At 42.1% G+C, this 20179-nt stretch overlaps 4 protein-coding genes across 4 annotated transcripts; 1 reads left to right on the forward strand and 3 right to left on the reverse strand.

The window, feature by feature from the left end:
• Positions 1 to 3701: 3701 nt before the first annotated feature.
• LOC119732360 (muscarinic acetylcholine receptor gar-3-like) lies at positions 3702 to 6522 on the forward strand. Its single transcript, XM_038205817.1, has 2 exons — positions 3702 to 5066; positions 6352 to 6522. The coding sequence occupies exons 1-2, from the start codon at positions 3702 to 3704 to the stop codon at positions 6520 to 6522; spliced, it is 1536 nt and encodes a 511-aa protein (XP_038061745.1).
• Positions 6523 to 6703: 181 nt separating this feature from the next.
• LOC119732582 lies at positions 6704 to 9111 on the reverse strand. Its single transcript, XM_038206151.1, has one exon. The coding sequence runs from the start codon at positions 8851 to 8853 to the stop codon at positions 7525 to 7527; it is 1329 nt and encodes a 442-aa protein (XP_038062079.1). The 5' UTR covers positions 8854 to 9111; the 3' UTR covers positions 6704 to 7524.
• A 1924-nt stretch (positions 9112 to 11035) lies between these two features.
• On the reverse strand, positions 11036 to 12659 carry LOC119732596. The gene has a single exon (XM_038206171.1). The coding sequence runs from the start codon at positions 12537 to 12539 to the stop codon at positions 11193 to 11195; it is 1347 nt and encodes a 448-aa protein (XP_038062099.1). The 5' UTR covers positions 12540 to 12659; the 3' UTR covers positions 11036 to 11192.
• Positions 12660 to 13996: 1337 nt separating this feature from the next.
• LOC119732361 lies at positions 13997 to 19988 on the reverse strand. Its single transcript, XM_038205818.1, has 3 exons — positions 18196 to 19988; positions 14756 to 16280; positions 13997 to 14000 (listed from the first exon to the last, which is right to left on the reverse strand). The coding sequence occupies exons 1-3, from the start codon at positions 19943 to 19945 to the stop codon at positions 13997 to 13999; spliced, it is 3279 nt and encodes a 1092-aa protein (XP_038061746.1). The 5' UTR covers positions 19946 to 19988.
• Positions 19989 to 20179: the final 191 nt, after the last annotated feature.

Below are 20179 nucleotides of genomic sequence, written 5' to 3' on the forward strand. Positions count from 1 at the left end.
ACATGAGGAGTGGTTTTGCTTACAGTGTTATGAATATTTCCGTCTTAGATGTCGTGCAAAAAAAACCCGACAAAATGGCACACCTGGAAAACTCGCGATTAACATGCCAATGGGTATTAGTGCCTGTTACCACGCGTCTATAACCAATTAAGGTAAGTCCGTTCAATGCATTTTGTACTAGAGCTCGTTCATCCGTGTGTGTAGGATCTGTGTATCACTCCACGGAAGCGAATACTGATCACGTTTCTCCTCCTTCGGATGCCACGCGAGTGTACAGTGATCACGCACTTTGATTTGTCTATCTTACAAAACCCGCAATGGATTCTGAATGTCTGCAAGTTGTGCTTGATCAGTCGACAAAAAAAACTCGTTTTAATGCTCTTTCTCTGGTCGAGGTCAGTCACACGTCAGTCACATCACCTTTACACTAGCGGAGAGCAGGCGCGGATCCAGAGGGGAGGGGGGTGTCAACCCCCCCCCCCCCCTAGCTGTGTCCAATTTTTTCTTTTGTTTTTTTCCATACAAATTCCCAAAAAATTAGTCGAAAACCCACCCCTGCTGTGACACCCCAAAAAAGTTTATACTGGTATAATGTTTGCCTGTTCAAAATACGGCACACCATTCTGTAATCTTGATTTTACGGAGGCCAAGTGTCCGGAGAAAAAAACCTGTGTACGTTTTAAGATTTATTTGCTGATGAACCCCCCCCCCCCCCTGCTAAAATTCCTGGATCCGCCCCTGGAGAGGACGTAAACGCTCAGGCGCGGATGGCGGGGGGGGGGGAGTTCAAGGAAATGCCCAAAATTATTGGAAAGGAAATAAATGGACAGAAAACATTGGGACATTGACATAAATATTGCACGATTTTTTTGGGGGGGGGGGATTTCATTGAACTATTATGATAATGTTATCATTGTTCACATGATTTTCCATAGGCGACTTGGTGAATTTGAAGCTCATCAATACTGACGTTTAGCAAGACTACTTGATGATATCTGGAGACAAGGTAAATGCACTCAATATTTTGGATATAACAGTAGCCATTTTGGATCGTTACTATGTCCTCATAATTATCCAGTCATTATAATGCTTAAGAAATGTAAGAGTGTGTAAGTAGAATCAGAAGAGCGAAATCATATGCTTTGGCAATATCCGAAAGATTCATATGGAGAAAACTTTCGGATGAAGACTTAAGATTTAACCAGCGTTTTATACTTACTAATTCAGATAGTTGTCTGTTATAACAAGGGTTTTTTTGCGAGTTGCTTTTGGACACAAATGTGAGGTGTTGTGAAATATTTCAGTTTACACTAACATTGGTGATTGTTTTTCTTTGGAATGCAATTTTAAAAAAATGTTATTTTGTGAAATGAATGGACATGTGGACAACAACACAGTAGCTCACGTTACATTGAGGTGGGTCGTGGGTCAGCCCCGCCCTGTTATTTTATTAAGTTAAAATATGGAGGCTTGATTTTCCTCACTGCAAATCCCTGAAATGAAGCCCACAAAACTATAAGAGGCCAACAAATTAAACATCTGTTGATTTGGCAATACGTTTTTCAAATGGACATGGACACATAATTAAACATTCTGCATTTGAAAGTTTCCTCATACTTTGCCCTGGTGGAAACATCGTTTTAGTTCCTAATATGCGAGTCGTACGCCACCAACCCACAATTATTAAAAGTGATCAGTCACCAAATCTCTAGAGGGATATATTTCGGTGACTCGCGTTACAACAACTCGCGTTACAGTTTGTCACCCGATTTAAAATATAGTAAGAAACTTAAAGTAAGAAATAGATCTTTTGGAACAACGTAAGAACCTTTCTGTGTACCTTAAAAGCAACAACTTACAGTAAAACTTGCATTATTAAGGCCTTTTCACACTAGAGCCTCTCAACCCAGGGTTGAACTTAACCCTGGGCGAGCCCAGTGCTGTCTGGGATTGAGTTTTGGATTGTTCAACCCCGCATTCAACCCCGCGTCATTTCGCACTTGTTTAGTGCAAACCAAGCTTAATTCGCCCAGTTACTACCGTTTTGAACCCCGGGGTGAGATTTTCAATCCGGCTTGAAAATCTCAACCTTGGTCTGGAGCAGGGTTGAGTTCAACCTGGGGCGTAATCAATCCTGGGGTTGAAGCGGGGCTAGCTCAGGGTTGAACATTTCCAAGTGTGAAACGCGGCATGTTTTCAACCCTGCGTCAACCCCGTATCAACCCCGAGATTTGTCCAGTGTGAAAAGGCCTTTTGGCATGTACAAACTAGTTGCCAAAATGACCACCTTAAATCAGATATCCATACCCTTTCGACAGTCCAGTTTCCCCATACGATACTCGGTTGCTCAGAGGGTAACAGGCTTGTCCTCTTGTTCCTGCAGAAATCCACAACCCAAATCGGAAGCCATCTCAGATTATAGTTACACGATTATTGACACAGAGCATGGTTTCCCTACCCAGCACTTTATTTGTGTACACTGTTATTTTGGTTGTGTAAAAATCAGACGGTTGTGTACTATATGAACCTAGCAGCTTGTTGTGTAAACTGTTGTTTATACAACTTGTGTAAAATATTACACAACTTGTTCATAGTTTTTTTACACAGCTGGTTGCTAGGTTCATATTATTACACAACCGAAATCACATTGTGAGCCTGATACATTATCTACCTGTGGTACTTAACAAGTCTGCTGTTTAATCAAATCAAATCACGTGGTGTTTATAATAGGTAGCGAACACGACAAAAATGACAACCAAATCTAATGAATGTGGAGGTAATTGGTAATTTTGTCGAAATTCATCCATTAACGTTTTATGCAACGTAACGCTCTCAGGCCATTCACCCATTTTATTAGATTTCCTGGAGAAAACCACAATTTAATCAGCAGTCATTCAACTCAAGCTTGTTTTGTTTAAAAACAGGCTGAGTGGAATATTCCCAGAGCACCATTGAGAATCACTATTAAATACACATGATAAAGACAAAGACCTAAAGTGGCCTGTCTCCCCCAATTTTTCTCGTTTCATGCGCAATTGCGACTGTCACTTCAAATTTGATAGCAGCTACAAAAAAGTCACTCTATAAAATACACTTCGGTATAGATGAATCGGTCAGTACGGGCAGGCTTTTCGCTGATGCGAATCTATGCATAAGAGCGCACTGCATGCTAGTCGTGTTCAAAACGTTCGGACGGACCGCACTTTGCGTCGAAGAACACTACCGTCTTTGCGAGAAAATAAGAGAACTGCTTTTCAACTAGGAGGAGAGGTTTATCCGGTTTTCCCACGGGAAAAACATTTGTACACTCAGTCGCCAATTCTCAAGCTTTCCTCCTACGTACCTTATAGGCAGACATAAACGTTGGTCGGTGTCGCATGCCCTTCCTCATCACAGATACATGTAATAACGTAACTTGTACTGCCACTACGAAGTGGGCAAAGCTCTGGACTACGTTGCTCTTGAGAACTAATTCCAATGCAACGTTGACTCTAAACAGCTTTGACTCAGAAAAGGCACACATAACTCATCATTTTCATAAAGGGGCCCGTAGTGTCCCCATAAACTTCACTGTATCACCTTGTCATTCCGGAGCATCCTCACTGTGTCGTACGCGTGATTGTCTACACTCCGTGCGATTGACGCGACTATCAGGCATCGATATTAGTTTTTGACGATCCGAGGGCAGATAATTCGGTATGATGGAGACCACTACAAGCTGGCTGCTCACCGAACAAACGGACTCCATCAATGCCTCCCATCAGGACAATAAATCCTTTTGGTCCAATGCTAGCAGCTTGCAATCAATCAGTACATTATTACAATCCAGTGATGGATTTGATTCCACAATACCAAATGAAATCAATGAAAGCTTATACACGAACGGCTTCTGGTCCGATCCATATTATACCACTGAGCCGACCTCTCTCTCAGAGGTATCCGGAAAACCCGCAATGTTTTTCGTTATGGTTAGTTTACGCTCAGTTGTCGTACTCGCCACAATTCTGGCTAATGTTTTAGTCCTTTACGCGTACGCCACGACGAAGAAGCTCCGTACGTATACCAACTATTACATCGTGAATTTAGCCATTGCAGACTTGGTCAGTGGCGGGTTCATACCGATCCGAGGCGTCTACAGGGAGTTTTCCAAAGACTGGCCCTTCAGCGAGGCTTTTTGCGCTTGCTCCACGTGCGTCGATCACATCTTCCTGCATGCGACTTTCCTGATGACCCTGACGATCTGCTACGATCGATTCCGAGCGACCAACATGCCGCTGAAACATTTATCAGAGAAAACGCTGCGCCACGCGTGTATGCTGATATTCCTGGCTTACATTGTACCAGTCTTTCTATGGACTACAATCATCATAATTCTACCGTACTCCGGAGTGATTTCACGGGTGCAACCTCCCCAGTGTTACGGTCCATACGCGTTCTATCCCGCCTTGCTCATATTCACCATATTGGTTCTATCCTGGGTACCTATGATATCGACCGTCATCTTGTACGCTTTCGTATATTGCGCCGTCATCCGCAAAGGTATCGATAAAAATCGAGTCACCGGCAAAAAGACGGTCTCTGAAAAAAAGTCAAAGGGAGTAGCATCGGAGACAAAGTCCGGGGATCCTCGGTCGAGGAGCTATCGCCTGGATACCGAGCTTAGTGAACGAGCTGCAGGGACGAAGCATCCGGCAGAGCAGACCAACTCCGAGGGTCGTGTGCACAGCATCTCTGCCGGACTATCGCAAGGACTTGCTAACCCAGCCTACGAAGAGACCGAGGAGGACGTTCATCGCGCCAGTGATCAGCCTAGTCTCCCCGGGCCGGTTCTGACAGAAAAAACGCTCTCGGCCGGTCCTCCCCGCCGTGGCAGCACCGGTGCCCCGGCGCGTTTTGCAGGGCGGGCGTCTAGACGCGAGAGTCGCCTGGCTAGCCTACGCGCTACTCGCACACTCACCTACATCCTCACGACCATGGTTGTATCCGCCTTACCCTGGTCCGTCTTTGCTCTGTGGGCAGCTATCGATCCGCTTGGCCTACCACTGCGGTATAACACAGTCTTCAATGTAAGTGTAATTTTTCTAACAATTCATATACTTTCGAATTTCGTTTTTCCAACATTGCTTCTAATTTGGACAATATATACCCACGTGAGTTTCATAAGTAAAATTACAACAACAGACAGTTCTTTAGTACATTTTTTGTGAATCAAATTTCAAAGATGAGGGAAAATTTTACTCTATTGCCCCCACCTAATGCTTATTTCATATTTAAATAATAAACTGACAACTTTTACTTGCTCGGACTCATTGTTTTCTGATTGAAATCGAAAAAGTGTACACACAAGTGTCATACAAGAGTCCTTGGTCCTATTTGATTCGGATACGTCTCAGGGTAACTATGACACTGTTCCAGGTTAAAGCGATACTTCTCTGGATTATTTTTAAGGTCATTTTAACCAAGAAACGTTTTGCAAGATGTGATTTTGTCCAGAAAAGTGTCATTTTGACCCAAACGGTTTCCGTTTGACCCAGTATCATGCCGCATAGAACTAATACAGTGCGCCACCAAGAAGTTGCAAGGGAGAGTTTATTTTTGTGCAGTGCATTGTGGGAGACGTTGGACAAAATCACCAGTACGGGAGACTGAAAATTGTCAGTTTGTCTGGCAGTATTTCGTAAGCGAATGATTCGAATATCTTTTTCTCTTTTAGATTATTTTTAACAAGATGGTGGTTTTTTTGTTATGCGGCAAAATTCTGTGCCCGATCTATCAACATTTTTCCTCAAGTTGTCTACTGACATTCGTTCAAATTGCGGCAAGTCGGCCTTGTTTTGTCGACCGTAAAGTTGAAACAATTGACTCTCCGTGGAATACTGCTGGTGGCGCACTGTATTGGGAATCGCCTGTGTTCTTGTACTTTTTAAAGTGTAGGCCGAGCACACCTTTTTCTTTAGATTTGACATGAAAAAGAGCCATATGTCGCTTATCTTTCCTGTATCTTTCAGTGGCACTGCAAATTGGACCCTTTAAATGCTCAAGTACCTAATTGTATTCTCTAAAAACATCCAAGTCAGCTTGAACGAGCTTCTAATTGGCTTGGCTTTTTCCGGGTCAAAAATACACTTTTTTCCTGGTCAAACTAACACCTTTCTTTTCAAAAATGTTTGCAGGGCACCTTACACGGAAAATGCCACCTTTGACCCAGAAATATTTCATTTTTGTCCCAGTGAAGGATTAAGCCAAATAGAACACGAATTCTGGGCCAATCTGACCAAGATGTTTTTTTCAATAGAGAGTAGCGTCCAATAATCCCAACCGTTGTTGTTTCTTTGGTTTTCTTATTTCCAGTATCTGGGTTGGATGTCTCACTTCAGTAGCACCGTGAATCCGTTCTGCTACGCCGTCGGCAACCCTCTGTTCAAGGCGGTCTTTCTTCGAATTCTCTGCTGTCGTCCAATCACAGCGCCGCGGAACGCCGAGAGATCCTCCGACCGACACAGCCGTACTTCTCGAGATTAGAGTCGGGTTGTTGTTTTGTGGATGGACCGACCAAACAAATGAGCCATATGTCATGAAAGCTCCCCAGGGAGCTGAGATGGTATTTGGAAAGTTTAATTGGCCCAATGATCAGGGGTAATAATAATAATACTGTAAGCGCTGTGATTTAGATTACTAATAAGAGCGTTCTTAAATGCCGTTCTTAAATAATTATTATTATTATTATGAATGCATGTATTAGGCTTTAGAGCAAATCTTTATCACTTTACATCATATTATCCCATAGTACGTCTGTATTATTTAAAATGTTACGAGTGATGTGACATAAGTGAGCATAATAAGCTAGTAATAGTGCACAGGAAATATGAATCATGTTATTGAGTTACAAACGTGAGATAATCGAGTACGAGACTATTTCATTGGACGTTGTTCAGTTCAGTTGTGAATTATTTATGTAAAAAAATAGGCAAAAATAATGATTGAATTAAGATACATGTGTATTCAGTTCTGCCATGTATTAATAATAGGCCTATCATTTGGAATATCGATCTGGCTTATTATCAAACCTACTCTGTAGACCTTTGCATCTGACGTCACAACTGAGGGCAGGTCTCTGTTCCTTTTTGATAAACATGAATAGACTAATTCAACTGTCACTCAGAATTATAAATGACAAAAACTGCCCTCAATGAGGGCGCATCGTGCAAAGGATAAAGTCTAGGAATCCGGGTCATATTTGACGTGATACTTTTGACCCGGAAAAGTAGCAGGTCAAATATGACTTTTATTCGAAGTCAAATCTGACCTGTTGTGTGTCTGGGATATGAGTTCACTCTGAAACACCACTAAAACTGTTTAGCGCCCTCTATAATGTGTTGCTATGTTAACCAGACATGAAGTTGGAGGAGTTCAGAATACACAGTTGTTAGTCAGAATACTGTCTGAATAAGTGTCGTCTTTCCAAGCCTCAATCATGAACAGAAGCACATAACATTGTGTATTGTAATGTGTTCTTTGTTTTCTTCATGCCTTGATGTCTGTTGGCTGTAGCTCCATGTACGGTTCGATTATTGGGTTCTGAGATTCACTATCGTTAGAGGCTTTTAGTCGTTTCATCAGTTTGATGAGGCAAAGGACAAGAATGACGATGGTCATGATGGATACTAGGAGTGCACTGGTCGCGGCTACGAAGGCTGGTATCCACGGGGTCAGGGGTGAAGGGTCATCCGAAGCAAAGGTCAGAAGACTGTAAGTCGGTTCAGAGGTCATCGTAGTGATCACACCGGTATGTTCATCGTGGACTGTTCGAAACATGGTAGATGGTGTTGCTTCAGGTTCGGCTGTGGGTTCGTTTGTCACCTTTACCGCGGTTTTTCCTGTTGCTTCGGCGTGTGTGGAATCCAGTGTGGACCCATGCTTTGCTTCGGTAGCATACGGTGATGTTTCCGTGCTTTCTGTGTCCGAATATGTCACAAAAGGTGCAGGTGTTAAGGAGGTGACTGTGTCATATACTGCTGGAGTTGTTACTTCTCTGGTGAGTTCTGAGGTGGATTCTGTGGTGGTTTCTGTCATCGGGTCTGTTGTGGGTTCTGTCACCGGTTCTGTCACAGCTTCGACACTAATATGCCCTATGGTACAAGAGCGCCTCAGATCTGGAAAGGCAAGTGATGAAATCGAGCACACGAATGCGATTCCGTTGTTCGAACTGTTACCCGCTAAATCCAGCGACATCGAAATGGTTCCGTTCATGTTGGATGTTGTCCACGCATAGTCACTAGATGGGCATTCCTGTGAAATGTCCATAGCGATTTGTGGATTTCCTGCCTCAGACGTACAGCGCATGGTCAGCTCCGGTCCAGGGGTAAGTGTGATGGGTCCGTCAGGGAAGCAAATTGGGAAATTCTGACTTGGAAAATACAAGACTGAGAGATTGATGCTAGCGGAGGCCTCTATGTTATCACCTGGGTCGGTATTGATGTTCTTGACATTGCAGACGTATTCACCAGAGTCTTCCCTCTTAACATTAGTGATGGTGAAATCCTGGATTACCAAGAGCCGGGATGTCGGTCTTTCGGTGGTCTCAAAGACGAACCGTGGGTCGGTGGTGATGCTGGCTCGGCCCCACCTCAGGGTGTGGTAGGGCGGGCTGCCGGTCACCCATTCCAATGTGTGGTATTTATACAGATAGCGTGCGACACACGTCATATGCACCACATCACCTTCCTTGATAGCACCGTTGCTACGCGGCTCCACGATCCACGCACTCACCGTCTGGGCCACGGCAACCATCACCAAAGCGTTCAAACACAAGAAGCCCACTAGCATCGAGCATACAAAGAGCCTGGCGTCCATCTTGATTTGTCGGGCAGGAAATGTTGCCCACAACTAGTACGTCTTTTGGAAAAAACGATAATCGAATTTCGGCCGATGTAGACCTACTCGGAAAACGGTGTACGCAGTATACAGTGGCACACAGCCCATTACGTTTTATGCTTGGAACCTGCAGACGGCCTTACCTTTCATGAGTGTCCTTGGGTAGCACACTTTACTGCAATTACTTTTCTTCGACTAGAAGTCATTGGATTTCAGAAAGTAGTGTAATATTCTTTATCTACCCTGCTTTTGAGTTTAGGTGGTTTCAAGGACCTTCACACACTATAAGGAAAATTGCGCCCTCAATTGCATAATAATTTGGTAAAAGGTGTTCAATTCTACTTCCATGATAATATCGAACACAAACTTAGTGTGCCGGTATCTCTGTTTTCATTCTGATATAACGATTGCTATTTGCTATATTCAGTTCAACTTTCTTTGTATTTATTGATCATAAATGTAAGTTAAATATTTCTTCCTGTAAGCAAACGCACACCCACCCACGCACGTGTGTATTTGTCTGCAATCGGGCACCCCCTATTGTGACAGTCCCTCTTTTGTTTGTACTTCAACTTTTTTAGGAAGACCTCCCATATTTTTGTACACGAATCCAAATTGGGAACCTCTCGGGAATGGGGACCCTATTGGCCTCTATTGTTCAACGTCCTCCATTGAATGCAGAAACAAACTCACACACACCAGAAATCTCCTTTTGATTACAAGAAAATGTACAAATACCCATTTAATTATATTTATTTACAGGACAAGGCTGGTATTAACCACCAACAATAATATTCATTTAATTACAAGTTATTTGAAAAAAATCTGTAATAAAAAACGAGAATCGACTTATTTCATTTACGAAACACATTCGCGAAAAAACCACGCTTTTTGAAAAATACAACTCAACTGATGACAATTCCGATTATTAACTACATAGTTATTTCGGCAGTTTTTTTCACAGGTTATTTTCTGTCCTAAATATAATCTGAGTATTATGTTTGTACTTCAATTATTATTTGCAACTACTAAACCTATATACACAGGGGCGGATCCAGTGGCGGATCGTACCATACTTTCAATGGGGGCGCTGTTCAAATCCGACCATCATTAACACTAGCACAGAATAGTGTACAAATACCCCTGTAACGCAGCTGGCTCTGTCCGAATTTTGTGCACAGGCGGACATTTTTACCTATCTTTTTTTGTTTTGGTGGTCACAGCGGGGAGGGGGTGGGGTGTCCCCCAACCCCACACCCCCGGATCCGCGCCTGACACACGCACCAATGTAAACATATCACTCATCTAAACAGATTGATGCATTATTGTACTTGCAAAAGTAACTATAAGAGAAATTCGATTTTGAATGAAAATGGTCCAAATTTAATTTCCGATCGAATTAAAGTTTGTTAAACCACTTGTGATAGCCGTAGCGTTGATGATCATTTCACTATACATCTCTGCCAAAGTTTAGAGAAATACAGGGTGGGTTTAAACCCAAATGGCAACCCGTTATTTTTCATGTAGCGTGTTCCAGATCTATAATGTGACAGCCCAATTCATAATCTGTATTGTAGTAAAAGAATCATACATATTGCTCATGTACTTTTCCAATTTTAAGGAGTTTTAAACAAGAACATAGGTTTATAATGTTGTCCACTGATCACAATAAAGGTAAGTGATATTTTAGTAAAACGAAAACAATTCACCAAAAAAAGCATCAGAACACTCTCATTATCATGATAACTGGCACTTTTCATTTTGAAAATATTCTGCTTCCAGTTTCAAAAAAATGCTCTATAATGTCGAGAGTTTATAGTCTTGCCTTGCCTTCTACTTGGCTACCCTGGAGACCTATGGCATTGTTCTGATATCGTTTCAATGACACAACATGGTTTAATTTTTACTGAAATATCACGTACTTTAAAAGTGATCCTTGGACAGAGTTATAAAACTGTGTTTGTGTTCAAAATTCCATAACCGGAAAAGTAGCTTACATGAGTGATTCGAATGCTTCTTTACCTAAAATAAAGCTGATCATTTAGGCCTAGGCTTTCATATCCTAGATCTGGAAAGCGCTACATGCAGAACTTCTTTTTAAAAATTAGGGGCGCCATTTGGGTTTCCCGTGTTTTTTTTACTCAGCCTGTAGACGCCCTCTCCCATTTTTTTAAATAACGGGATTTTTTTCACTGTCTTGAAAAGACCGGACATTTCTAATAAAACATATATTCCTTTAGAATTGCAGTTTTCGTATATCCCACAAGTTAGTGACGGAACTGTTATTACATTTGTGGAAATGAGTGGACTCATAGTTTTTAGTTTTCCGTTTCTTCATATGAATTCTCTTCTGGTTGTTTTGGCTGTTGTTGGACGTTTGTTTCTATGTCCTGAAGCTCCATTTCGGGCTCGGGCTCTGGCGGCTGATGTCTCCTGGCCACCAGTTTGTTATTGTTCATCCGTTTTGGTATCCAGTTGCGAAGGAGAAGGAGGACATTTAAGACAATGGAGACTACGAGGAGAAGGAGTGTGACAAGGAAGGCGGCCATCCACGGAACATGAGACGGCTGTGTCTTAGGGTGAGGGCACGTCTTAGGCTTTTCAGTATCGGAGTCATCCTGTGCAGGCCCATTATCTTCATCATCTTCATTATCGTCATCATCTTTAGCAGCAGTAGCAGCAGCATCATCATCTTCTTTATCATCTACATCGTCGTCTGGTTTAGATTGATCTATGACCGGAGTTGTAGGTTCAGTGAAAGATCCAGATGCAGGAGATGAGCTGGTCACCTCTGGGAGTCCTGCTGGGGTGTACTCGGTGGCTGCTCCAGGTGCGCCCGTGACCCGGATCGGTCCGATGGTACACGAGCGTCTCCCACCGGGGAAATACACGGACGAGATATTGCACTCAAAAGCCGTCCCATCATCGGCAAGACCCACCGTCAGAGTCAGCGCAGCCGCCGATACCGTGTCGTTGATACTGCAGGAAGTCCAGGAATACCGAGCGCACCGTGTGGGTGTCTGCGTCACCTCCATCGTAACCGCCGAGTTACCGCTGTCTGACGAACAGCGCAGATTGAGCTCTGTGCCGGGGTCGACCGTGATGGGTCCGGCGGGGGAGCAGACGGGGAACGGCGCGCTGGGGAAGTACAGCACCGAGACCGCCACGCTGGACGTGCTCAGGAGGAGTTTCAGTCCGTCGGTGACTTCGCAGATGTTGCAGAAATACTCGCCCGTGTCCTCCGCACGTAGATCATGGATGATGAAATACTTGGTCAACGTGGTACCGGTTTGTTCAGTGTGGAAGTGGTACCGACCGATCTCGTCACTGCTTGTCAGCAGATGGTGGTCGTAGGTGACTTGGTCTGGTGGCCTGTCGCTCCACTCCACGAGGTGGTTGGACTCCAGATCGGTAGCCAGGCACCGCATCTCCAACTCTCCACCCGCCTTCCGATCAGCTTCTGGTGTTACGATCCAAGCACACACCTCTGGTGCTATGCTGGCCACTTGGCCATCAAGTAAACACAGTACAGAGAGAACGAACAGGCAACTGTAACTCCATGCACCCATTGTGTGGATTAATCCTGGCTGTAAAAACCAGACCAAAATCTTCTTGAAAAACAAGTCCGGTAAATCCAAAATCCCTGCAAGCACAATTTTCCCCATAATATTATGAAAACATCAAGCAGTCCCTGGCATATTTTCCTGTTCTAATTATCTGGAGTATCGTACACACCAGCTACAATGTAATGGGGCGGCAGGCCTAATATTAGTTATTACTCATACTTTTTCAATTATTATTCAAACGAAGGTTCAGCTACGTTCGCCTTCGCAAAGGCTAACCGCAAGCCGTGACACATCCAAGTAACAAAGGATACTCCACGCTTTTGTTGTTGCAGACAGACAGCTTTTTTCCATTTTATTGATTGCATCAATGCACTGCTCACCCGTCATTGTCCTAGATTGTTTACTTTCGTTTTGCAATTGCATTCTCCAGTTAAATACAAGTCGTAAACTTGAACACGAGATTTGGGGTTTGGGTCAAATTTAAATAATAGTGGACTATTGATGAAAGACCACAAACCAGTATTAGCTTTTTATGTGATTGGTTTTTTTTCACAAGGAAAAAGTAGCTTTATATGTTGTAATTGTGTTTTCAGATTTAATATACTTAATCGGGGAAAAGTAGATGTTACTAACTTCAGGAGAACACGCCGATATAAGCGAGAGAAAAAAACAAGAACGTTATATTGTACATAAGATATCAGAATTAGTTTTGTCGTTACTTTCAATAAATTGTATTTACACATAGACTCGCTAATTATTTCATTTGGCAATCGGCCAGATCAACAATGGATTTCAACATATTGAGAGTATTATGTTATTCATGTTAACGGTTATAGGGAGTAACAAAAAGTAGATATTTCAAACTTCGGAAGAAAATATCAAAATAAATGAAAGAAAGAAAATTATATTGATAAGATATCAGAACTACCATCGTCCTTGGTTTTTTCAGTGAATATTATCTACAACATAAGTCATTCTTTAATTCTATTGGCAATTGCCCAGCCCCACCAGTAACATCAAGCATTGGTTACAAGTCTTTGTATAAGTTATTGTATGACCAGGGTGTAAATGTATTAATCATGTTAACGGTTACAGGCAATGTATAAAATTAAGTTTTAAAATAAACTCAATATTGAAATGCAATCTGAACTGATGTTGTCAGATTAAAAACACAAAAGCCCCAAATTAATCAAGTTATTATCAGAAACATAATTTAAATGGCAAATATAAAAATTGGGAAATCTTATAACGCAACTGCCAATTTACCAAGCAGGGAAATAAAAAAAAGTACTTTGTACATTTCAAGCCATGATTTTTTTTCATTCTAAAATTAACTACGTACCGCGTACACTGAGATAGATCTACATGAACATCAGAAGACAAAAAACGTGGCAGTGGTAATACCAGACCGACGTTGCAAATCGCGATGACTTTTGTTGAACATTTGAACTTGTGAATTCGTATTACACCAACTGTATAAATGTTTGTATTTTTTTTATACGCAAAACATTTTTGGGTACAATATTTAAACATGAAAGAGAAAACAAACATTAATTTCACCTAATGAAAATAACGTAACAAAACTTAAAAGTTCAGTCATGTTTGATAATACACTGTTTTGTACATACCAAGTGTCATTTAAAGTAAACTTTGTGAACACTTAAAGTGGCTTTAAATTTCCTGCTGCGAATTTACAAATTTGTTTGTGTACTAGATAGATGAAAATGGATCCTTTTAAGCAAGAAACCCTTATGAGGAATTTCGAAAGCAGTTCGAGATACCAGGAATTACTCTCATTTATAACATTTGACAATTGTTTAACAAAGTAATTCCTAGTTGCCCATAGTTAATTTGTTTCACTCTATAGTTTAAGTATTCAATACGTATTAGCTGGTGTTGTTTTGTGTGTTTGATTAGAATACTTACGCATAATTACTGTCCATTTATTACATCATGACTTTACACTTGTTAAATGCAATGTTGAAATCAATGTTTACTCGGTCAATTATGTGAAAGATAGAACTATAATTGTTCGGATCCTAATAAATTCTCTTTACATGACTTACACCGTATGTAATGTAAAAAGTCGGGTGTCGGCTGCCACGAGCAATGTACCATCGGACGAAAATGTAATGTCATTACAATAGTATGGTCTAAAACTCCAACACGAAATTATTTCGCCAATTGTTTTTCTAAAATGCTGTACATAACCTGCCGCCAGGACGTAAATATCCCCACTTGCATCACAGCACAATGCACGAGGATGTTGGGCCGAAACGTTGAAACATTTCACGCCTGTCAAGTAAATAGCTAACATGTTGCACTTGTTTTCATCAATGTAAATAAGTTGCTGGCTGTTGGTGGTCAAGTGTTCAGCGATCATCGGAGCTGCTACTTTCCTGATGAGGGATCCGTCTGAGTTGTGTAGAGATATCTGTTCCTTGTCCTGATAGCCGACTGCTATGTAGCTATCACTCACTGCAAGACAGGTCGGCGTGCCGTCAATGTCTGCCTCACTGCCTGGTGTGAAATGATGAAGCAACTTCAATTTTTTATTGAAGGTATTGACAAGGGGACTATCCAACACGACGAGATCGTCACTATTGTTAACTGCAAGGGCCGTGGGATTCTGTACTTCGTTCGGATCGCCTGCAGTCGAGGGAATTGTAGTCTTTTTAGCCAGGACCTCTCCTTTCAGATTCATAATCTTCAGTTCTGAAGTGTTTGATGTAGCCACGTCGCCTGCTGAAAACACTGCGAAATGATTCACCTGACCAACGTTAACCCGAGACTTGCACTCCCATTTTTCCTGTTGCACTAGAGTCCCAATCTCACCGTCAACTTCGCTAGCATGTAAACCCAGAAATGACTGCTTGTGGACAGCTGTTTTCAAGTCCCTGTGAGCTTTCAACTCGCGAAGGAGTTTCTTCTTAGCCCCAAGGACCTCAGGGCTACTCGGTGACGTCATCACTTTGCTGACATTGCTCAGGACCGGCCGAGCCGTTGATGCAAATGTAAACTCCTTGTCTGTTTTGGCGACCAGCTCCTCAGCCTCGTGTCTCAGTTGCTCTTCCTTCTGTCTTATTTTGGCGATTTCCTTTTCCGCTTTCAGCGAAATTCGGATCCTTGTTTTGGTTAGCCTCATGTTCAGTCTCTTCCGAGAATCATCTGGAGACGGGTTCGCAGAAAGAAACTCCTTAATATTCTTCTCGGTTTGAGAAACTAACGCGTCGACTTCCTGTTTGCATTTTTTCATCGCCAGGCCGAGGTCGTCGTAGGAGTGTACCGATCTGTTATGCCGAGTTGTGGTGCATTCGTTACAGATGAGAAGCTCACACGTGTTGCAGTAAAAACAGAGGTTCTGATCTGGATGATGCTCGCACTTGTTCTGGCTTTTCAGCTTCCCTCCTCGGTCTAAGCTCGCGATGCGATGTGTTCGCAGTTGGGCAAAGCGTTGATGTGCCTCCTTGCATTCACAGCACAGATAGTAGTCACAGTCCAGGCATTTTGAGACGGCGGTGTTCGCCTCGTCACAAGCTTGACACTTGATCTGATATTCTGAACTCTGAGGCAGCGCTTGCACACCGCCCTGAGGAATAACAGTCCTTGCCCGGCACATTGGACACACGATGATGTCGTCCTCTTTGGTTGGAGTCTCTGAGAGTTCTTTGAGGCATTTCAGACAGAATTTATGCGAGCACTCCAGCAGCCTCGGATCTATGTACTCCGTGTAGCAAATGGCGCATTCCTGAGGTTTCTCCTGAGGTTCGTCGGCAGCAGGTCCACACTCACCACGTTCAGCCATGTCACTAAAGTAACAACACTCAGCTGAATTATACCCTGTGAAGAAAGAGAATGACAGTCACTCAAAACATACTGTATCCACAACCAAAAATGGACCATTGCCATTACGTGAATATTTGACAACTTCTGAAATGCCGTATTGTCTGAGGCATTTTCAAAGTAGCCAACGCTTAGCTCAAAACTGTGCAATTAATTGTTTCATCTGAATAATGTAAAGGCTGTCACAAATTTGAAGGGTCAAACATGGAGCAAAGTTCACTTGTTAAAAATTCAACCACTTTTACAAACGATTTTAACAGCAGGCCTAATTGATAACAGAAATCTCAGCGTTTTTACCTAGAAACACCAGTTCTCTGCTGCCAACGGCTCGCCAGTCCACTGAGGTATGTGTGAACGCATAACGCACTGGCAGGTAGAATGGAATTTTCCATACGCTTTCCACGTCTATATTTAGCCATACTTCATGTGTATTGATTTTGGAACAATGCATGTGTATTGAATTCCTCTATCACGTACAAGATGGTTGACCTTGGGTTAGACCAGCGCAGACAGTTTTCTCTAGATTGGAATACTGTATTTTACTGTACTGATTTGTTTTGTATAATTATTATTATTATTTTTTTTTTTTTGGGGGGGGGGTCTTTCCCTCTGAAGGCTATGGGGAAAAAATTACAAATTGATCCACCAAATATTTCCATTGGCTATTGGCCAGCACCATTATGGATTTCAACATGCATTAACAGTTACAAGGAGTATACACATATATATATATACAAAGTAGATATTTCGAAATTAGGAAGACTGAGAAAATACCATTATAATGTAAGAACACAAATTATATTATTCATAAGATACATGTGTTAAAACTAATGCCGCCCTTCATTTTCTTACTGATCTTTCAAATCAGAAATTCTTTCCAATTCGAAAATGCCCTGCTCAACAATAGACTTGTACTTTCGGCAGGTTTAAATGTTTATTCATGTCGACGGTTAACAGGGACTGCATGAAATAACGTCTTAAATTAAACTCCAGATTAAAATGCAATCGAAACTGCGGTCACACTGAAAATACAAAAGCACAAACATTAATAAAAGTCAATATCAGAGATATAATTTAAATGCTAAATATGAAATCCAGAAATATTTTAATGGAATGCCAAATACCAAGCGGGAAAATAAAATGTATTCTACATGTCAAGCCGAGGGAAAAAAACAAAAACAACATAAAAACAATTATGTGATAAATCGTATGTACGATGAGATAGATACATCAGAAAAAAAATGTGATAATATAATACCGGACCGACATAGTAAATAACAACGGTGACTTTAGTTTGACATTTGAATCTGTAACTTTTTACATATATAACACCAACTGCATAAATATTTGTATTTTTTTTATACACAAACTTTTTTGAACAATACACATTTTATGGAACTTTTTTCATTTCAGCTAATGAAAGTAACATAATATAATGAAAGATAAGGGAATATTTTTCATTTCACCTAGTGAAAGTAACATAACGAAAAATAAATACATTCACTTATGATTAAGAATAAACATTTCTTTTTACACACAACGTTATTGTTTGCGAATTTCGAAAATGGCTTTCCTGCTGTGAATTTACATTTTTGTCTGTGGTAAGTGTAAACTCCACAAAACAATCGCTGTTGTGATATTATGAAATTTGTTTGAGATTCCAGGAAATCGCTCTCATTTGTTATTCTTGACATTAGCTTAACATTGTAAGTTCAGGTTGCGAGCAAAGGTAAGTCACTTTATGACTAGTTTAAATAATTCAAATTATCAGATGTCTCCTTTGTTTCAGTGTTTGTTGGATTTAAATACTCATGCATAATTACTATAATGTTTCATTAATACCATCAACGTTCCTTCTCAATACAACGTTCGAATTTTCCCTCTCTTATGATTTATACTGAGTGAAATGTACGAATAAAGCCTTTATCAGACGCGGCGAGCATTAAACCAGGGAGCGAGAATGTTATGTCAGTTGCTACTGAACCCTGATAGGTACTGAATTCAAGGCTCCACGATGAAATTAATGTGGGATTTGTTTGTCCGTAATGTTGCACATAGTCGCCCACTATGACGTAAATATCCCCACCTACATCGCAGCACAATCCGCGAGGAATCCAATCTTTGCCCCAGAGGTTGAAACTTTGCTTGCCATTGAGGTCAATAGCTATCATCCTGCGCTTGCTTTCATTCGTGTAAATAAGTTGCTGGCTGTTGGTAGTCAAGTGTTCAGCGATCATCGGAGCTGCTACTTTCCTGATGAGAGATCCGTCTGAGTTGTGTAGAGATATCTGTTCCTTGTCCTTATAGCCGATTGCTATGTAGCTATCACTCACTGCAAGACAGGTCGGCGTGCCGTCAATGTCTGCCTCTTTGCCTGGTGTGAAATGATGAAGCAACTTCAGTTCCTTATCGAAGGTCTTGACAAGGGGACTATCCAAGACGACGACATCGTCACTATTGTTAACTGCAAGGGCCGTGGGATTCTGTACTTCGTTCGGATCGCCTGCAGTCGAGGGAATTGTAGTCTTTTTAGCCAGGACCTCTCCTTTCAGATTCATAATCTTCAGTTCTGAAGTGTTTGATGTAGCCACGTCGCCTGCTGAAAACACTGCGAAATGATTCACCTGACCAACGTTAACCCGAGACTTGCACTCCCATTTTTCCTGTTGCACTAGAGTCCCAATCTCACCGTCAACTTCGCTAGCATGTAAACCCAGAAATGACTGCTTGTGGACAGCTTTTTTCAATTCCTTGTGAGCTTTCAACTCTCGAAGGAGTTTCTTCTTAGCCCAAAGGACCTCATGGCTACTGGTTGACGTCATCACTTTGCTGACATTACTCAGAACCTTCCGAGCCGTGGTTGCAAATGCAAACTCCTTGTCTCTTTTGGCGACCAGCTCTTCAGCCTCTTGCCTGAGTTGTTCTTCTTTCTGTCTTATTTTGGCGATCTCCTTTTCTGCTTTCAGCGAAATTTGGATCCTTGTTTTGGTTAACATCGTTTCCAATCTCTTCCGGGAATCGTCAGGAGACGGATTCGCAGAGAGAAACTCCTGAATATTCTTCTCAGTTTGAGAGACCAACGCGCCGACTTCCTGTTTGCATTTCGTCATCGCCAGGCTGAGGTCGTCGAAAGAGTGTACGGATTTCTTGTGCCGAGTCGATGTGCATTCCTTGCAGATGAGGTCTTCACATGTGTTGCAGTAAAAACAGAGGTCCTGATCCGGATGATGCTCGCACTTGTTCTTGCTTTTCAGCTTCCCTCCTCGGTCTAATTTCGCGATGCGATGTGTTCGCAGTTGGGCTAAGCGTTGATGTGCCGCCTGGCATTCACAGCACAGATAGTAGTCACAGTCCAGGCATTTTGAGACGGCAGGGTTCGCCTCATCACAAGCTTGACACTTGATCTGATATTCTGAGCTCTGAGGCAGCGCTTGCACACCGCCCTGAGGAATAACAGTCCTGGCCCGGCACATTGGACACACGATGATCTCGTCCTCTTTGGTTGGAGTCTCTGAGAGTTCTCTGAGGCATTTCAGACAGAATTTATGCGAGCACTCCAGCAGCCTAGGATCTATGTACTCCGTGTAGCAAATGGCGCATTCCTGAGGTTCGTCCTGATGAGGTTCGTCACCAGGAGGTCCACACTCACCCCGTTCAGCCATGTCACTCAAAACACAACACCCTCTCAACTCAGCTGAAGTATACGTACAGCCTGTGACGAAAAAAATGAATAAATAACAGTCACGCGAAACATGCATTGTCGCCACAACCAAAGCAAAATTAAATTGACCGTGCTTTCCGTTACGTGAATTTTCTGAGTTCCTAAATGTTTTAAAGGTTGTTTGTTACCTTTTAAAATAGCCTGCGCTCAGCTCAAAAGAGTCCATGCACTCTAA

This window comes from Patiria miniata, unplaced genomic scaffold (genome assembly GCF_015706575.1).
Source record: "Patiria miniata isolate m_02_andy unplaced genomic scaffold, ASM1570657v1 HiC_scaffold_24, whole genome shotgun sequence".
Classification (NCBI taxonomy): Eukaryota; Metazoa; Echinodermata; class Asteroidea; order Valvatida; family Asterinidae; genus Patiria; species Patiria miniata.